The sequence below is a fragment of the Hemitrygon akajei genome, chromosome 7, assembly GCF_048418815.1.
Source record: "Hemitrygon akajei chromosome 7, sHemAka1.3, whole genome shotgun sequence".
Classification (NCBI taxonomy): domain Eukaryota; kingdom Metazoa; phylum Chordata; class Chondrichthyes; order Myliobatiformes; family Dasyatidae; genus Hemitrygon; species Hemitrygon akajei.
In genome coordinates this window covers 69868228-69888497 of record NC_133130.1, presented here as the reverse complement: position 1 = coordinate 69888497, position 20270 = coordinate 69868228, and the positions used below count along the sequence as shown (strand labels likewise).

The window sequence follows — 20270 nt, the reverse complement described above, 5'->3', positions numbered from 1 at the left end:
AGATCTTTTTATTCATAAAATGATTATTATCTCAAGCTTTGTGTTAGAAAGGGTGCAGGAAACCGGTACAATCAATACACTTAAGAGACATTTGAACAGTTACTCAAATCAGTTAAGCATAAGTAGTTACAGACCTAATGCATGCAATGGGGTCGGTGTAGATGGGCAAGGTCAGTAAAGACATGGTGGTCCTAAATGGTGTATTTTGGTGCTATTAAGCTCCATGATTGATAACCTTGGGAAAGAAGAGATTGAGAACAGAAAAGGGAACATATGCACTTCAGAGCCTGTCAGTTGTGGCGAATCTAGTGGATCTTCTAGATTTAAATTATACTGTCTCTGTGGGATGCACAGAGTACTCCGTATTTCAGTCCAACAGAGATAACCTCATTCATCTCATTTAAAATACGGATTATTTTATGACTACCATTTATTTTACACTAAGAGCAGTGTTCCTATTCTAACACTAAACTATTACTTTTGGTTTTGGTTTTGATCCTGCTTAACAGAGGCCATCACCAACTCCTCTCATCCACGAGTATTGTCTCAATCTCAGGCAACAGGTTAGTGATCACAAACCATGCTGCATTCCAATATGACCATGACTACATTTGCACCATCATTTCTTGACAACCCATCCCACCTCCTACATTAACTCTGTTCCAATATCCCAACTTCCCCATTACTGTGGAATGTTTTACACCAATGCCACAAAGGTGGCAGGACTCTCAAACCTTATATTTTCTATAGATCTGCTCTTAATCTCCTCTATTCACACTAATAATAAGAAAGTTTGTCTGCTTATCTACCTGCTTACGATTTACCCCATCAGCCTTCACTTCCAATGGGTTTTGCTGAAATTTCCAGCTCAATCTGACATCACCAGAAAACACATACTCCTCTCTGCTCTCCTAAAAGACCATTTCCTTCAAGAGTGTAGCTGCTGATTGGAACTTCCATTTACTTTTCCAAAAAAAAAAAAAAAAATTAGTTTACTGGCAAGGCTAGCAGTTATTGCCCAACTTTACTTTCCCTTGAGGTGGTCTTGGTTTAACTACCATGTCACTATCATATCTGATTAGCTTCACCAGCAACCAGTGACCTTCTGAGACCACCTTCCCTCTAAACCACACATTGCTCTTTCATATTCCACTGTTCAGAGAGTGAAACACACTTTCCAGAAGGAGCAGTTTAATCCTTCCAATTTTGTGTGCTGCTTACAATATGATCTTGTCTACCTTGGAGAAACCAAGCAAAGTTTTGGATTAAAGTTACAATGAATCAGCCATGACTGCATACTTGAGGAACAATGGCCTTCTACAGTACAGCATAAAATGTGACAGCCGCTGAAGGTATAAGTTTAAGGATGCTGAAAAGACACCAATTGTCAAAGTATAAAGCTTAAGAAAATGGAGATAGAGATTACAGTAACAGGAAAAGGGATACATTAATATTTCTAGATAACTAAGTAAACCATGAAAATATCAACCACAAACATACAGAAAGATTTGAAACTAGCAGATTAAAATGTGCTTAATAGTAGTCAAACTCACAGCCAAGAGTGAGGAAAGAAAATTAAGTTAATACTTGAGAAAGATATTTGATCTGATACAGCTATACATGAAAACATTTGAGTCACAAAATCTAATTAGCTACTTAAAATGTTACTGCTTGTATATTTAAGTAGTTAATTAGATTGCATGACACGAGATGAAGACTTCATTACATCAGGGTAAAGTATATTTTAAACAAAGTTTGTTCAAGTCTGATACCTTTTTATAACAAAATTCAAACCTCAGAAGGGAAAATATCCAATCTAAAAATTACTTGTCATTTTTTACAAAGCATAAAACTCTTCTGATATATGATGAATCTGCTCAATTTGATGTACAGTAATACTAGATAGCGCTAAATCTAAAAATACTCATGCACTTTTGAGTTTCATAATGACTTTAAAAATCATTGTAGGTAATCATTGTAGAAAAAATTCAAAACCACAAGCATTTTTAGATTTAGTGGGCAGGATGGAAACACAAACTCATCTGTGTGTGCAGCCAGGGATAGTAAAATTTGATGAATTCAATACTGGCAATCAATGCAGAAGAGAGACATTACATTATCGATCACACAGTAAACAGGAAATCTATAAAGTTGTGTGTGTATATATATCTATCTATCTCTTGGCTAAATAAGCTTTTATTTGGCAGAATTTCTGACATACTTCACTTCTGAGACTCACACACAGCTCCTCTATAATCGCACAGAAGTTCCTGTGCTCCAAATAAAATGACTAGTTAATTGACTATGCAAGTAACACTTACAATTTTGTATTGTGCAAAAATAAATTTTAAGTTCAATACCTGTCCTCTTACACCATTTCACTTGAAAATATTGGGTTTTGATTATCCTTTTGTAAATTCCATTAGAAATATCAAGTAGTAATACACTAAACTCCAGTAATCCCATTTCAGAATTGGAAGATCTTAATAGCACAAGAAGAAATCTGTCAGCCCTCAGCGCATATTCCTGCAACTTATTCATCTTTGAGTATATGTCCAATTATATTTTGAAACTTCCAACAGAATCTGCTTCCATCAGCTTTTCAATCTCTCCAACCCTCTGTGAAATGAAGTCTCAGTTCCTCTCTAGTATTTTTTGCCAATCATTTTAAGATCTGTGACCCCAGGTTACTGACCAACATGCAAATAAATCCATTTACCATACCTACAAGTAGCATCCTGACTATGTACCAGTGCCCTACTTCAAAAAGACAGCTATTAAATTCCACAGAACCAGACATGTGGAACCTATCCAGTCATGTTACCACTTTCCCTTAAACATTATGCACAACCCCCAGTAGCTGTCAAGCCAGGTCCTAAATCCAAAGGTACACAATAAAAGCAAAATCTTACAGTTGCTAAATATCTGAAGAAAAGAGGAAGCACTGCAAAAGAATGTTAGCATTTCAGGTTCTTGACCTTTCATGATAGTCAAATGTTGCCTAACTTAATTGGCATTTCCTGTATATTCAGGTTTTATCAAGCACAAAATCCAGATTGACATAAAATAGATCTTAAATGGAGGAAAAGTACAGTATTTTGCTTTTTTGGCTGTCAATGAACACTAGATAATTACAGTATCAGTTAAGAATGCACATACACAAAATTGGCACAAGGAAGGTGGAAAGAAAAAAATATTTTGTCAATATCATTGCTTCTATACACGAAGTTAATGTGTGAACAATTATATTAGCCCAATTGATTCTGGACCTCCAGCACTTATTCAAATCTCCATTGGCATTACTCCAACCCTACTCCACTTGGTATTTATTATACATAATGAAATAAAATAGCTCTACCACAGCAGGACATAACTTGGTTTTAAACTCAGGATCAAGCAAAGGCCCTTCAAAGGAGTAAGTATGCCAAATTTTAAGTCTATTATTAAGTATGAGGTCTCAGGGTACTTGGAGGCAGATGATAAAATAGGCCGTAGTCAACATGGCTTCCTCAAGGGAAAATCTTGCCTGACAAATCTGTTGGAATTCTTTGAAGTAACAAGCAAGATAGACAAAAGAGAATTGGTTGATGTTATTTACTTGGATTTTCAAAAATCCCTTGACAAGGTGCCATACATGAGGCTGCTTAGATAGATAGATAGAAAGATAGATACTTTATTCATCCCCATGGGGAAATTCAACTTTTTTCCAATGTCCCATACACTTGTTGTAGCAAAACTAATTACATACAATACTTAACTCAGTAAAAATATGATATGCATCTAAATCACTATCTCAAAAAGCATTAATAATAGCTTTTAAAAAGTTCTTAAGTCCTGGCGGTAGAATTGTAAAGCCTAATGGCATTGGAGAGTATTGACCTCTTCATCCTGTCTGAGGAGCATTGCATCGATAGTAACCTGTCGCTGAAACTGCTTCTCTGTCTCTGGATGGTGCTATGTAGAGGATGTTCAGAGTTATCCATAATTGACCGTAGCCTACTCAGCGCCCTTCGCTCAGCTACCGATGCTAAACTCTCCAGTACTTTGCCCACGACAGAGCCCGCCTTCCTTACCAGCTTATTAAGATGTGAGGCGTCCCTCTTCTTAATGCTTCCTCCCCAACACGCCACCACAAAGAAGAGGGCGCTCTCCACAACTGACCTATAGAACATCTTCAGCATCTCACTACAGACATTGAATGACGCCAACCTTCTTAGGAAGTACAGTCGACTCTGTGCCTTCCTGCACAAGGCATCTGTGTTGGCAGTCCAGTCTAGCTTCTCGTCTAACTGTACTCCCAGATACTTGTAGGTCTTAACCTGCTCCACACATTCTCCATTAATGATCACTGGCTCCATATGAGGCCTAGATCTCCTAAAGTCCACCACCATCTCCTTGGTCTTGGTGATATTGAGACGCAGGTAGTTTGAGTTGCACCATATCACAAAGTCCTGTATCAGTTTCCTATACTCCTCCTCCTGTCCATTCCTGACACACCCCACTATGGCCGTGTCATCAGCAAACTTCTGCACATGGCAGGACTCCGAGTTATATTGGAAGTCTGATGTGTACAGATGCTTAACAAGCTACAAGCCCATGGAATTAGAGGAAAGATTCTACATAGACAAAGCCGTGGCTGATTGGCAGAAGGCAACGAGTGGGAATAAAGGGAGCCTTTTCTAGTTAGCTGCCAGTGACTAGCGGTGTTCCACAAGGGTCTATGTTAGGATGATATATGTCAATGATTTGGATGATGGAATTGATAGCTTTGTTGCAAAGTTTGCAGACGATCTGAAGATTGGTGGAGGGGGTGGTAGTTTTGAGGAAGTAAAGAGGCTACAGAAAGACTTGGGTTAGGAGAATGGGGAAAGGAATGGTAGATGAATATAGTGTTGGGAAGTGTATGGTCATGCATTTTGGTAGAAGAAATGAATGGGTTGACCATTTTGTAAATGGAGAGAAATGCAAAATACGGAGGTGCAAAGAGACTTGGGAATCCTTCTGCAGGATTCCTTAAAGGTTAATTTGTAGGGTGAATCTGTGGTGAAGGCGGCAAACATGCTGTTAGCATTCATTTCAAGAGGACTAGAATATAAAAGCAAAGATGTAAAGTTGAGATTTTATAAAGTGCTGGTGAGGCCTTAATTGGAGTATTGTGAGCAGTTTTGGGCCCCTTAACTTAGAAAGGGTATGTTGACACTGGAGAGGGTTCAAAGGAGGTTCACAAAAATGATTCCGGGAATGAATGGCTTGTCATATGAACAGCGTTGATGGCTGTGGGCCTGTATTCACTGGAATTCAGATGAATGAGCAGTGACCTTATTGAAACCTATCAAATGGTGAAAGGCCTTGATAGAGTGGATGTGGAGAGGATGTTTCCTATGGTGGGAGAGTCCAAGACCAGAGGACACAACCTCAGAATAGAGAGCGTCTTTTTAGAACGGAGATGGGGAAGAATTTCTTTCGCCAGAGAGTGTTGAATCTGTAGAATTCTTTATGTATATTTAAGGCAGAGGTTACAGATTTTTGATTGGTCAGGGCATGAAGGGATACAGGAAGAAGGCAGGAAATTGGGCCTGAGAGGAAAATTGGGTCAGCCATGATGAAATGGCCTAAGTCTGCTCCTATATCTTATGGTCTAAACTTTCTAGTTCAACTGTACATGACTCCAGCCTCAAAGCAATGACTTTCAACTCTCCTTTGAAATGGCTGAGCATATCATTTGGTTATGTCATAATTGCTCCACTGAATTAATTTAACAAATAAACCTGACACCAACTGGTTAGTAAAAATTAGGAACCAAGTTCAGTCATGGCACAGTTGGACCCATACTTCTTGACCTTATGGCCCCAGTGTGTGGAATTCAGGAGAGATAACTTGAGTAGAGTAGAGAAAGTGGAAAGAGTCAAAAGAAAAGTTTTGTGGGCAAGAACAAAATCTGTACATTGAAGAGGAATTAGTTGGGTCTCTTTGCCAAAATACAGTGCTTTGAAGCCTTTCTGATGGGTAATCAAAATGTACAAGACTAAACATCCAACATGAAAATGAAGTAGCAAAGACCAGGAAATTGAAGTAGTGGAGAGCATGTGAGATGTCATGGATGTAGGTACGAAGGGACTAGACCAAGGGAACAAAATAGAGTCAAGATAAGAGAAGAGAACTTCAGTAGTAAGGGAACAAGCAGAAACAATGGACCTACCAGGGCAATTTGGTTTGTGAATTATTAGAAACAAGCAGTGCAGGGTTGGACAGTAATGAGGTTGGAGGCTGTGAAGGGGAGATCTCTGGAAGTGATGAGGCTGTTGATAATACAGGAAACAGTTGTCTGATGATCCAATGATTAGGTCCTGGTCCAGCGATAGGCAAGAGGAAATCTTCAAGAGCTGCCAAACTGGCCTCTGCAAAATAGAGTTTAGTCCACCAGACTACAACAGCACTGCCTTTTGTCTGTGGGTTTGATGGGGAAGTTGGGTATTGGTGCAGAGAAGGTAGAGAGCAGTGCACTGACAACAACGAGGTGATGACAAAAGTTAAAGGTTCAAGCAGGCCAATTTTCACAAGGACATAACAATTTCTAAAATTCCATTCCAACTACCTCCTCACTTGGTTGAGGAGTAGGGTAGTGGTACATATTCCCAGAATCAGGTAAAAAGCTCTGTGACATCAGAAACACAATGGATAGTTGCTAAGAAGGGGGAAAAAATTCTTCTAATAAAAAGCATCAAACTGTAATTTCTGCTTGTTATGGCAGGCATTGTAAATTTAGTTTTGAACTTTTTACATAATATTTGCTGAAAGAAATTAGGCATCTGGGATCTTAGTGAATTGGGAATCATTTTACACTTCCTGAAGTTATGTTATTAGTTACATTCAGAGGTTCAACTTTGAAAGAGTGACAATAACTAACAACCGATAAGTTAAAATAACTAAGAGTGATACGAAAGCAATTGAAAGGCATAGTGAAAGAAAATTACTTTTGGACCAAAAAATGAAAGAGTTAATATTATACTTTTACATATTGTATGAATTAGGCTGAAGAAATGAAAATCCACACTTGCAACTGTTGACATTCAATTGTCCAAAATTGTCTTTCAGTAATTAAAGCTTTCAAAACATGAATTCAGCACTTAGACAGGAATCAACATGACAAGACCAACTGAGTTTCATTCCATTACACATGTACAGTAACATTGATTCATGATCAAAATGCATTAGAATTTGCAGTTAGAGGAGACCAGCGGTTTTACAAATTCAACTACATATCACCCACCCCATACACTTGATACTGCACTTCCCATAAATTATCTTGAAAAATATTATTTCTGTTGCTTTCACACCAAATTATGGCACTGTGTTAGAAGGTTGGGGGGGGGGGAGAAAGAGTCTCATTTCAGATTAATAGAAATTTAGGAAGTTGATAAGGCAGGGCAGAAAACAGGTGAGAACATTCTAGTGTTAGAAAGACACAGAGAAAAAAATTAATTGGAAGTACGCTCTTAGAAGGAAAATGCAAAAGACAAGATTCCTGATGTTTTAGTGGATGCACAAAATGCTCATAACATCTGATGGTGTTAGATGCAATCTATTAGATATTGGAGAGACCAAGATTGGAATTTAAAAATTGCAGAATTGTTAACTTTCAGAGGAGATAGGTAAAGTGGAAAAAGAAAATGAATAACACTGACAATGAAGAGTGCATTAATGGCAATGGGAAGGAAGGATCTTAGTTCTGAAAAATCAGCAAGTAGAATCTAGATGGAAGAGAAACAACACGGGGCAAAATCAGAATCAAAATCAGGTTTATTATCACTGACATATTTCATGAAATATGTTGTTTTAGAGCAGCAATACATTAAAATTATGATAAGTTACAAAAATATTAAAAAATAAATTAATGCAAAAAGAGCAAAATGTGATGTAGTGTTCATGATTTGCTCAGAAATCTGATGGCAGAGAGGAAGAAGCTGTTCCTAAAACATTGAGTGTGCCAGAAAGACAAAAATCATAAAAGCTTTTAATACAGACAGAAATGAAACAACCAGCAAATGTTACTGTTGACTGTCAGAATGACACAGGAAAACCTATACAAGGAAATAAAGCAATGGGAGAAAATTTCAACAGATATTGTTGGAACAAATATTATCCCAAAAATGGGAAAAAAAACAACAGGTCTTGAGAGAATCAATGAACTATATTGGAGAAGATACCGGGTCACAGAGAAAAAAAAAATCAAAATCCTCTGATCTGCATCCCAATGTTTCGAAAGGTGGCAGCTTTTGAGTTTGTTGAGGAACTAGCCGATGCATTTTAAAATGTCAAGTTCTGGAACAGTTCCCATAATTGGCAGGTAACCCACTATCAAGAAGGAAAGATTAAATGAAGTCAGCCTAGCATGAGAAGTCAGGAATATGCTTTGATCTGTTTTAAAGGACAGTTCAGCAAGGCACATAGAAATAATAAATAGGATTGCATCAAGGCAGCATGGATCAAAGTCGAACAGCACAAAAAATGGGTTCCATGGCAGACACAATCTTTAATAACTATCAAGCACCCAACCCCATTAATCCCATTTTATTCTGCCTACATGTCTCTAAACTTCTTCATCTTGCTACCATTTTCCTAAACACTAGGAACAACTTACAGTGGTCAATAAACTTACAAACCTGCATGCCTTTGGGATGCAGAAAGAAATTTGCGTAATAACAAGGAGAATAGACCAATTCCATATAGACAACTCCTGAGGGCAGGATTGAACCCACGTCACCTCAGCAGCTGTGACACTATCACTAGTAAAAAGAGAAATTGCATTTGATAAATGTGTTGGAGATTTCTAAGACTGCAAAGAGATAAAAGGAACCAGTACACGTTATGCTTTTGGACTTTGATAGAAAAACAGCACTTTTTTTTGAATGCCAAAAGAATACAAAGTTTTGGTGACCTAAGGGAAATTGGTGTCATTTCACAAGAATGACTTGAAATTAACCAGATCAGGAAAGCAAATAATAGATTGGCCCTGAATGCAAAGGGATTTGATTGTAATTGCCTAAATGTCTTTGCTTTTGCAAAGACCCATGGAATCATGTGTATGGTCCTGGTCTACCTACTTACAAAAAAGGAAATTCTTACAATTTAGGGACTTCAATGTAAATTCATCAGATTAATGCCTGGAATGGGGAAATTGCTCAGGAAAGCTGGGAGACTGAGAGGTGCTCTTACAACAGAAACAGTATCTTCAGCCACCGAGTCCTTGCCAACCATCACTAATCATTTACATGAATTTACCACTAATAGAACCATAGAACACAACAGCACAGTACAGGCCCTTCAGCCCTCCATGTTGTGCCGACCCATATAATCCTTAGAAGTACTAAACCCACACTACCCCATAACCTTCCATTTTTCTTTCATCCATGTGCCTGTCCAAGAGGCTCTTAAATACCCCTAATGTTTTAGTCTCCACCACCATCCCTGGCAAGTCATTCCAGGCACTCACAACGCTCTGTGTAAAAAACTTACCCCTGATGTCTCCCCTAAACTTCTCTCCCTTAATTTTGTACATATGCCCTTCTGGTGTTATTTTATTTTATTCTTCCCATTTTGGAATCAATAACGCCCTCACCCCCAAACACCAATCACCTGCACACTTCTCCATGACATTTTTATTTCACCCAATAAGAGCACCTGCAGAAACTGGTGCTCCGATTACACACAAACAAGCTCTTCAGCCCAACCATCCATAGACAGAGATTCCATTAAATTCTGGGCCCAAATGGCTAGAATCCAAGGAGAGCTATTCCATACTTCCCATTGGGGCAGCCATATCAAACTGTACTGAATTTCACATAGACCACACCTAAAATGTTGCCCCCATTGACCTTCTTTCTTACTTCTTCAAAAAAGTTCAATCAGATTCATGACACAATCCCCAACCATAAAGATGTTCTGCCTATGCCTAATCAACCCGGTTTTCCAAATGGTTGTATATCCTATCCTTCAGAACCCCTCTAGTAACACCTACCACAGATGCTGGGCTTACAAGGTTCCCAGTGTTTTCCTTGTATCCACTCCGAAATAAAGGCTAATTAGCAACACGCTACTCTTCAACTAACGATAAGGAAAAAATTCTACATTCAGAGCACAGCTCATTTTTAACTTTTTTCTCCAAGGCTATGGAGACTCAGCTGCTAAGATGTTTTATACATTTTTGTGGGATATCAAGGAAACTGATGAATATTGTTAGTGCTTTGTTAGAAAGTAGTACTGAGATATATCAGCCAGGAACTAATGGACGGAAGAGTTGGCAACTCCTGTTTCGTTTTCTAAGTTCCATCTGGAGATTGAGTTGCAATATCATTTTGAAAATGAAACTCATTAATCAGATGCCTCTAAGGAAATTTGAAATTCATCCTAAAAATTGCGAGTGCTGCGGATTTAAAATACACAAAACTGGGGAAGTTTTAGTTTTGAACATGAAGATGCAGGAGAAAAAAATGTTGGGGGTGAAATACCTCTAATCTACTAGTTAGCAGAAAACACACTCTTCTCACGTTGAAGCATGTAATGCGCAAATGCAGGTTTCAATGTATTCGCCCCAACCTGCTTTCGCAATACTGTACTTGTCTAACCGATACATTTACAATAGAAATCAGTTAAAATACTGGCATCAGCTCCGCATCTTACACAGAATTCAAACACGCAAAACTTTACGAATCAACATTACTTACTCGAACGCAAAAAAGAACCCACTGGTGACCACGATCAATACAAGTGTGAGATAGAAAACCCCCGTTTGACTGGCCATCATGATTCTGCCATCGCAGTAAAATTTATTTCTCCCTGGGAAGACTTCCCATTTCCTCCGCGGAATTTTCTTCTTCTTAGGAGACTCCATAGGAGACGAGCTCTGAGTGGCAATCTGACTATATTCGCACTGTTTCATTGGGGACGGCATCAACGCGCGGTGTTATATTCTCACTTCAGGACAATCGCTAAAATCATGCGGATGTCGGGATAGCTGTAGAAAAAACACAAAAGCATCCCAGCCTTGTACGTATGGGGTTTGCTTCACATTGTGTAACGATATGGACAGTCATGTTTTTTTTAAATATCCAGTAATTTTCTATGACCGTATTTGCTCATCTTCTGTCACACCTTCTGCTCCTCATTGCAAGTACGATTCGGATGATTTTTGTTCAAAACAGCCACGTTTCCTTTTCCTGACACTCCAAACGACAGTTACAAGAAACTAAATCTTGCAATGGGTGACGCGCCCGAGCCAAGTACCATTTGAAATCACCAATTTTCTTCCTGAAACAATAATTTCTATGAACATTTACAAAATTCTCGCTTGAAATCGCCCTAATCTTCCGAAAGTGATCTATTGGGAAAATACTCAGAATCACACCTGTCCGCTAAAAAAAAAGCAAGTTCCTCATGGAATAAACAATTGAGGAAATCCTCGCAATCACGAGTCCCTGGGGATTGAACCACCTTCCTCGATGTTAACAGATAATCTGGCTGTTTGAAGAGACCCTTCACAATTCGATATCCATGCGTGTGAAGCCTAGAGGATCCGGACTCGCTTCTTCTCGCCAACAGGCACTCCCTCGCCTTTGAACTTAAGGTGCCCGCAGCGAACGAAGACAAGTATTACTACGAGCAACAACAAAAATGAATCAACGAGATAGGGTTCAGCCGGGTTTGTTCCCAGTTAGTCTCCACATTTCCAGGCGGAAAATCTGAGCACCGAAAGATGGCTTCTGGAGACGAGTGCTGCGGACTGGAGACACTCAGATAACAGCGGGCAGCGCCTTGCTCTAGCCACCGCCGCCGCTCTCCGTTGCTACCCTGCCCGGGGATGCCTCCCGTCCACGGCTGACACAACCCTGACCCCAGGAATGGGAATCTCCAAATAACGCCTCAATTGAAAACGTTCAGCAGGTAACCAATCGAAACAAAGGGATACGGCGGAAACTCCGTCTGCCCTCGACACTTCCTGTGAGAAAATAACGATTTAAATAACAAACCGGGGGGGGGACGCCCACTGCCACCACTCCGCTCCGACTGTGCAACCCGGGGGTGTTTGGGGGGGGGGGGGCAAAGGCTGCGTTGCTTCCTCAAAAACAACACGGACGAGGGTCGGAGAATGGGGCATACACTGCATTCTGGGAGTTGTAGTCTCTGGGCATGCGAGTCGTCTGACGCTGAAGGCCTGTGAAAACTACCTGTACCATGATGCAGTGCGCGGATTCACAAAGGTTGGGAACGTCGGGCTGATTTCCGCCTGCGTTCTCGCTCTTCTGGGTCGGGGTGGGCGGGTTCCCAGCAGCTGTCAATCACGGCGTCTTCCGCTCCGTTTGCCCGGGATCGCAATGGACGGGGACAGCGGCGGTGAGTCCTGAAGAACGAAGCCGGACTCGGCTGTGGTTGTCTAGAGGGAAACGAACTGAACCTTGCTGGACCAGATGCATGGATTTTATTGCAAACTGAATGCATAAATAGTTTTTATTCGATTCCGATTTATAGATGGAAACTCAGAAAAAGACGTTCTGCCCTGGAGAGGTGCAAGGCGAATGTGTTACCAGAAAACCTGAAGTGCAGGCCCTAAACGAGTCATTCGGCTGCAGTGCCGAAAGTAAAGTGCAAATGATTAAAGGTAACTCTCATCTTCTAAACAGTGATACCGAGAAAGCCCATTACTCGTGCCTCCGAAGAAAATCTTACTTCTCTTTACATAAACACAAAAGATTCTGCAGATGCTGGAAATCCGGAGCAACACACAAAAATGCTAGATGGAGGAACTCAGCGAGTTGGGCAGCATCAATGGTCGACGTGTCCAGCCAAGACCTTTCATTAGAACTGGTCTCGGTCCGAATCGTCGACTGTTCATCCTCTTCCATTAATGTTCCCTTACCTACTGAGTTTGTCCTGCATTTTGTTTGTGCTGCTCTTAAATCTGTTGAGTTCACGAGATCCTTTAGCTTAAGTTCTATTGACTTGTTATTTTGTTATCATACACTCGTTCTACATTTCTCATCAGTATTGTAAACATGATTTTTATGAAAAGATTTAATTCTAGTCACTTGACATTTTCAGGACCTATAATTTTCCTTCTCTCCTGAAACATGGATTAGGATCTCAACCCTGTTTGAACTCAAATCATTGATTTCTCTGTGGACAGACACTTTTGGCTCTTTTGATTCCTTTTCCTCCCTGTTCCAAAATGTTCTGCACTAATTATATGATACCTTTTAGACTTGAGTGAGTAGTTGTAGAAACTGGTTTTAAATTGCACGATCTTTTATCACTGGAATTCAAATTTTTTTGCTGTCTTCATCCAGATATTACTTGGCCCAGTGATGCTATGGACATACTTGTTTTGCATTCTCAGATACTGTCACTCAGCACCTAAACCTAGCCTGAGAGTATCATACTGCTGCAAAGATTCCTGTACTACTGGCCTCATTTTTATTCCCCTGTACGGGCAGTCTGTCAGATTCAAACTACAGGTTACTTACTATCTCCTGGGATCCACATTCAGAATCAGAATTGTTATCACTGACCTATGACATGAAGTTTTACATTTGACAAGAGATTTCCTGCTTCCCGCATATCTTGACGCCCCAAAATTGAGTTTGAACAATTGGAAACTCATCCTGCAGCCACATGGTTATCCAGAACACACAAAGTTTGCTGGAATTTGAGAGTGACACAAGTTACAAGCAATCAATGTCTGCTCTCCCAGTTATACAAATGATTGTTAACTCTAATATCACTCGTGTTTCATATGTTATTGTTAGTCAATGATGTTTGTACACTGTAGATACTTAAAACTTTTCCATCTATTGACTACTTTACAATGTATTTGAAAATGGACTTTAGTATTTTCTGACATTTTGTCAGGTGGTTTGTTCCTTGGTTCTGTGGCTACAGCAGGAATGCTAGCTGGTTTTGGCACAACACTTGCGATGGCAAAAAAGAAAAGTCCTGGATGGTTTAATAAGGTAGGTGCAATGGCAAGTCACTGTATTTAATACTTAACATTCTACCATTAGTAAATCAATATTATTGATCTAACAGTAATTCAGTTCATTGAGTTTTCACTAAGCTAGTACAGCTTTACAATAATAAGCAGGTTTAGATTTGTTTCTCTAGCTCCAGAAGTAGACAGCTGGTTTCTACTGCTTAGTGATTTTTTTTGAATTTTCATAATCTGCAAAATTTTGTTTTGCTTTTATATTCAAAGAAAATATGCCGTTTTATTGGAAGATAAAACCAAATCCAAAATTGGCAGTTTATGTCACCATCACAAATAATATATTTTTTTAAATATTTACTTTACCAAATTTAAAATTCCCCAGTTACTGAACATTGCTTATCTGGTAACATAATCACTATCCTGTTGAAGTGTATGCTTGCATGAGATCTTCCAGTTACTGTTGGGCGATCTCTTTGAAGCACAACAAATTTAAATTTGTACAATTCACATTCCATTTTTAACAAAGAACACAGGACAGAAAATGGGCACTTTAATTTGCAGCAAAAGCTCAATATGTGGCATTCATTAACAATATGCAATGTCATGATTCATTATGTTTTGTAACTTTTTATACGGTCTAAATTTATAATTCATATTCCATGCAAGTATTATGAAATTTCATTTTGCATTTTTGTTTCTGTCTCAACAAACATTTTGTATTGTTCTGTACTCTCCATTTTACATTTGAGTTTATTTTATGGAGTGCAATAAAAATTTGCAACTTCACCCTTTTACTGAAGAAAACAAATTGACTTTGAAATATTATAAGAAATTGCCTTTAACAGGCTTTTCAATGTGGCAGGAAAGAAGAACCGTTTTAAAGAAAAAAATATATTTTGTACTAATTATGTTATAACAAAACTAAGTATGCCCAATAAGAATTGCTTTGAGCAAACTTGAAAACTCTGAAACATTTTCTTGCTTAAATTCAACATTGCCATAATTGAAACTACTTACTTACATTAAGCACAGTGGTGCAGCTGGTATGTAGTAAAATTCAGATATTACCAGATGAATGCAATCATACAATTTTCACTTTTTTTCTCCTAAAAAGTTGCAGGATGTAACACTTGTGTAAGGTAAACCTATTTTTATAGTATGATCAGAACATCAGCTTTTTACTGTTTATTCTGTTGATGTATAATTTTAATTTTCAAAGCTGCTGTTTAGAATGATCACATGCCATGTCATATGAAGGAGTTCTGTGTAATACATGAAACTTCTAAGTAGGTGGAAGTAGAGTATTGTGAAGTTTGTATGATTTTAAAGTTCAAAAATTACCAGTCAAATATCTGTTTTATCCAGCTGGTTAGCAAGTGCATCTTAAACAGTGTGCACATCACAAATGTTTTCAGTGTGCCTCATAATATCTTGTCCAAATACTGGACTCCACTACAAGATAATGTTTTAAAATTAATTCCTGTATTTTCATGAGGTTTTTATGGTTATCTCTTTTTAGGAACTCATTTTAAGGGCCTTGAATTTGACATTTATTGCAAATCTGTTTTTGTCCTATTCTTGTTATTTTACAGATTTATGTGACATAACTTTAATATCTTATACAATTCAATGGAAGGTCAGTCAGCGCCATTGAAATTTTTCAAAGGCATGACTTCTCCAATCTTACCCCATGACTCTGATATTGGACACCAGCCTCATTGTTTATCTATGTAGAGCCTTCAGTGTTTGAGCTCATCATTACTTACTCAGTGATTAAAACTGCGCACTATTTTCTGTTAAATGTTTCAAATCAATGGACTTTCATCAGAACTAGAAAATGTTGGAAACTCAAGAGGATTTGAGCATGTGCAAAGAGTTCCTATAATGACTACTTTGGAAGACCAAAATTTCAGTCTATTCTTACCACAGAGAAATACCATCTCCTCCTTTTCAAGACTTGCACCCTCGCCTCCAGAAGTCTTGAATTAACTTGGCACTTTAAAAAAAAAAAATCTTTTTCTAAGAGATTTTCCTACTTTAATTACCTGTTCTCAAATGGTATAAGTTGAAGTTTAATGATATGACCATTAAGTTGACATAATTGGGGGAAAAAAAGTCAGTTAATTGGAGGAAACCTTGCAAGTTTGATTCTAGTTGACTGATTTGATCTTTTATTCTGTTCCCATATGCAGTAAGTTATCAAAGTAGTTCACTAGATGCAAAATATTTTGAGGTAGAAAGCAAGTGGAAGCCTTTGATGTTTTTCCCCTTACATTCTAGGGTATGACTGCCACCATTGCAGTTCCTGAGAGCGGTGCTTCACTTGCTTTGAGAGCCTTGGGTTGGGGCTCTCTGTACGCATGGTGCGGGGTTGGTTTGCTTAGCCTAACCATTTGGAAGGCTGTAGGAGCACACAGTGTAAGTAACTAATTTCTTTCAACTTACCAGAAGCATCCAAATTGTCATCTGTCCATTTCCCTTCCACACATGCTGCCTGACTTGCTGAGTTCCTTCAACAGTTTTTTTTTGCTTCGGATTCCACCATCTGCAGTTTCTGAGTATTCTATGCTATTATGGTTCTATTGTTCAAGGGTAGATCAAAATCCAGTTTGGCTCTGTTTTCCATGCCTGGGCACAGAAATTAAGAAAATTTTAATGCTAATCAAATAAAGGACCAATAGTCTGGATTTTGCCAAATCTCTGATTATTTGACAATGATTAGAACTTGCCCTGAGTGATTCTTTCAAGAATAGCTGGGATCTTGAGTTTCAAACTCTGCCCAGAGCAACAAATCTTTCCCCTGTTAAGTTGCAGGAGCAAGAATCAAACTTTTAGGAGCATGGCATAGTCAGGGATGACTGCTGCTGAAAGGAAAAAGGAATGTGCAATATGATTGCCAACAGTCCCATATGGGGAAACATGCATTGTAATTATACGGCTAATAGGCTGCCCCATTAAATCTCATTACAGCACTCATTGCAATCTTCCTTACTTAAGCATTCAGTGTTTGACTGTAGGACAGGAACAGGACCTGGGATTTTACAGTGAGCAGATCTCGTCAAATTAAATGAAACTCAACTGAACTTCCAGAGATTGCCAGAATCATTCTTACAACCTGTCACAAGATGAAAGTAAAATGTTCGGAATCTTAATAGTAGGATACAGGGTCAAGCCAGTAAAATACAGATTTAGGAATTCTTCTCATATGGAAGAATGATTTATTATAAGTGAAGAATTCTTTAAAATCAACCTTGAAATCATTTAACACATTAGTTGGACCACTTGGATGGGCCCATTTATCATGTGAAATAACAAGAAAAAATCTGCAGATGTTGGAAATCCAAGCCACACACACAAAGTGCTGGAGGAACTCAGCAGGCCAGGCAGCATCCTTGGAAAAGAATGAACAGTTGACAGTTTGGGTCGAGACCCTTCATCAGCTGATGAAGTATCTCAGCCCAAAAGGTTGACTGTTTACTCTTTTCCACGGATGCAGCCTGACCTGCTGAGTTCCTCCATCATTTTGTGTGTGTTCACTGCAGTACCATTGATATTTATAGGACTTGACATGTAAGGTTTTTAAAATTGCCATAATTTTCTTGGTTTCAAATGACCTTTACTGAATTTGACAACCTTGACATTCAATCCCTGAAGCAACAGTCTTACAGAGAATAAACACTACTTGTTTTCATTCTGGGTAGAGGAACGGTAATTGGTTAATTCTTGTCTTTAAGATTTGTGTAGAAAACTTTTAAGACCTATGAGTTTCAAGTCAATGAAGGCATTCCTTCTATTCTTGACGATTCATTGTGGCGAGTTAGCAATTGTTTTGCAGTTGTTTTCATTACAGAAATTAACAGATTAGTAACCTTCTTATCTAGAAATCCATTAACTATCTTATTAATCATTCCATGCTAAGCAATGACCTCCCTCACTGATAAAACCAATTCCCTGACGAATAATGTCAAGCTCTGAAGCGTATTGGGAAATAGCAGAGTAACTACTTTACTCTCTTTGGTCTTGGTGATGCAAGATTGTTATTTTTAGAGAGAAAATTGTTTTAAAAATTCAATTGTGAGATTATGCATAAATCTTTAGTTCAGAGGAAAAAGAATTCAGTGCTCTGATTCTTGGATTCACCTCTTGTCCATCTGAGATAAAACCTGGTCTTTCCTAAAATGGCTAACTATCCTCACTATTGGTATTGTGATACTCCTTGAAGGGGATGGGGGGGGGGGGGGGGGAAGGTAAATCAAATAGATTCTTTGACAAATTATTTCAAAGTATATAATTGTAAACCTGAAAATGAGGTGAAGGGGTATGCTGCTTATCTGCAATGGGAAAAAGAATTGCAAATCGTATGAAGTTTTTTGGAAAATGCAGTATGTTTATAATCACATACTGTATAATACTTGATTACATACGATATCTAGCTGATGTAACAGCATGTTACATGTTATGACAACGTTTGCAACAACAGGCAAAACTGAGCCATCAGTCATCCAAGAGTTAGTTTTGTAGTCACAGATCTGGTTCAGGTTACACATCAAATAAATTAGTTAAAAGCCCTTAAGTGTCAAATAAAATATCCGTCAGACATTGCATTCAAAATTTTTGCTCGCTCTTCCCTCAGGTTCACCACCTTTCTAGAAGTACCTTGCTGGGAATTCTATAATATCCAATATTGCACTGCCAGATCAGATTGGCAGTTTTGAAATCAAGTAAAAATTTATTCCAATCAAGATTGGATCAAAAAAATCATTTGGTTGTCAATAAAATAGATCTCAGGGTAATTTCTTGTTAAATATAGGCATGCCCTTTTCTCACTGTTACCATCAGGGAGGAGGTACAGAAGCCTGAAGGCACACACTCAGTGATTCAGGAACAGCTTCTTCCCCTCTGCCTTCAATTCCTAAATGGACATTGAATCCTTGGACACGACCTCTTTTTTTAAATATACAGTATTTCTGTTTTTTGCATTTTTTAAATCTATTCAGTATACATATAGTAATTGATTTACTTATTATTATTCTTTGTCATTTTTTTCTGTATTTATTGCATTGAACTACTGCTGCTAAGTTAACAAATTTCATGTCACATGCCGGTGATAATAAACCTGATTCCGATCTTGAATTTTATTCAATTTTATCAATCCAAGTGCATGTGAAAAAGTACCTTGTAGCATGATCTAGAAAACATGTTAATTTGTTGGGGAATATTTTTAAGCAAAGTCTGGCCTTTTTCTCAGGAAGAAGTCAATCATGAAATTACTGTTTTTCTATTTAATTGGCTTGAATTAGGGTTGTCAATTATCATTAAGAATTTCATTGGTTGAATTGGAGTGAGCTAGTCATGCACCAATATTGTGAGAATTTATTTATAGTATCTGAATAAGTTAGGGTCCAATATTGTTGTTCATAATTTATAATCATATAAGATATTCAGAATCAATTTTGTCCAAGACTCTTGATGAAATATTAAATAATGCCAAGAAGTGGATAAGAAGAAACAAATTCTGAGCCATTTTGAAATATAACCACAAAGGGAATGATTCAAAACTTTTCTCAACCAAATACTGTATATTTCAAGTATTTGCAAAAATTAAGACTACTTAATTCAGAAATCCAAGCTGAATAAATTTAACAAAGCAAAATGACATTCAATAAAAAGTTCCTTAAAATTGTACCATGGTTAATAATCTGTTATATGTTAACAAATTTCACATCACATGCCGGTGATAATAAACCTGATTCTGATTCTCTTTTTTCCCCCAACACCTGCAGCTAACAGAATTCAGAGAAAAGATCCAAGCGATACTCCCTGAAATTCCAAAAAGCACAGACATGGAGGTAGCAGAGCCATTTAGCTGGGAAAACCTGTTCAAGTCAAAATGAGAAGATGCTGATTAAACAGAACAATAAATGTGATCTTAGTGTCTGGCCAATTAAACAAAAATTAGCAATTGCACCTTTTGTAAATTAAGGAACTTTATTGTGCTATTTAAAATGTATTGTTATTTGAATGGTTTGAATGCTGTACAGATATTTTGAAGAATAAAATCCTATAAATAACATTTCCTTGTTGAAAATTTCACACCTATTTTGAAGCCAGCAACTTATTCCTGTGAAAGGGACATCTCCACAACTGTTCATTGATTGGTGATTTCCATGTGCACACTTTACAGCAGGAGTTACTGATAAGCATATTGCTCAGTGTTATCTTTTCCCCCTTTCCTATTCTCAGCATGCTGTGGAAAGTGGCCAGTCTTAGGACAACACCTCCCACTTTAAGT

The 20270-nt window shown here is 38.1% G+C and overlaps 2 protein-coding genes across 3 annotated transcripts in view; one reads left to right on the top strand and one right to left on the bottom strand.

The window, feature by feature from the left end:
- zdhhc14 (zDHHC palmitoyltransferase 14) overlaps positions 1-11178 on the bottom strand; it is a 117896-nt gene extending 106718 nt beyond the window's left edge. Inside the window, exon 1 of the mRNA XM_073051143.1 lies at positions 10725-11178. Coding sequence (XP_072907244.1) covers positions 10725-10951 — 227 coding nt within the window. The 5' untranslated portion in view covers positions 10952-11178. The remainder of the gene's footprint in view (positions 1-10724) is intronic.
- A 622-nt stretch (positions 11179-11800) lies between these two features.
- tmem242 (transmembrane protein 242) lies at positions 11801-20051 on the top strand. 2 transcript variants are annotated; one of them, XM_073051142.1, is made up of 5 exons: positions 11801-11940; positions 12526-12655; positions 13903-14003; positions 16259-16396; positions 19762-20051. In XM_073051142.1, exons 2-5 carry the CDS (start codon positions 12526-12528, stop codon positions 19870-19872), a joined length of 480 nt encoding a protein of 159 aa, XP_072907243.1. In that variant the 5' UTR covers positions 11801-11940; the 3' UTR covers positions 19873-20051. The 2 variants fall into 2 exon arrangements, with proteins under 2 accessions (XP_072907243.1, XP_072907242.1); XM_073051141.1 differs by lacking the exon at positions 11801-11940 and adding an exon at positions 12320-12390.
- Positions 20052-20270: the final 219 nt, after the last annotated feature.

What these genes read in the sequence shown, in the direction of transcription:
- tmem242 (XM_073051142.1), top strand. Translation starts at nt 12,526, where the DNA reads ATGGAAACTCAGAAAAAGACGTTCTGCCCTGGAGAGGTGCAAGGCGAA. An exon ending in TAAAGTGCAAATGATTAAAG is followed by an intron (nt 12,656 to 13,902) that starts GTAACTCTCATC and finishes ACATTTTGTCAG; the next exon opens with GTGGTTTGTTCCTTGGTTCT. An exon ending in GTCCTGGATGGTTTAATAAG is followed by an intron (nt 14,004 to 16,258) that starts GTAGGTGCAATG and finishes CTTACATTCTAG; the next exon opens with GGTATGACTGCCACCATTGC.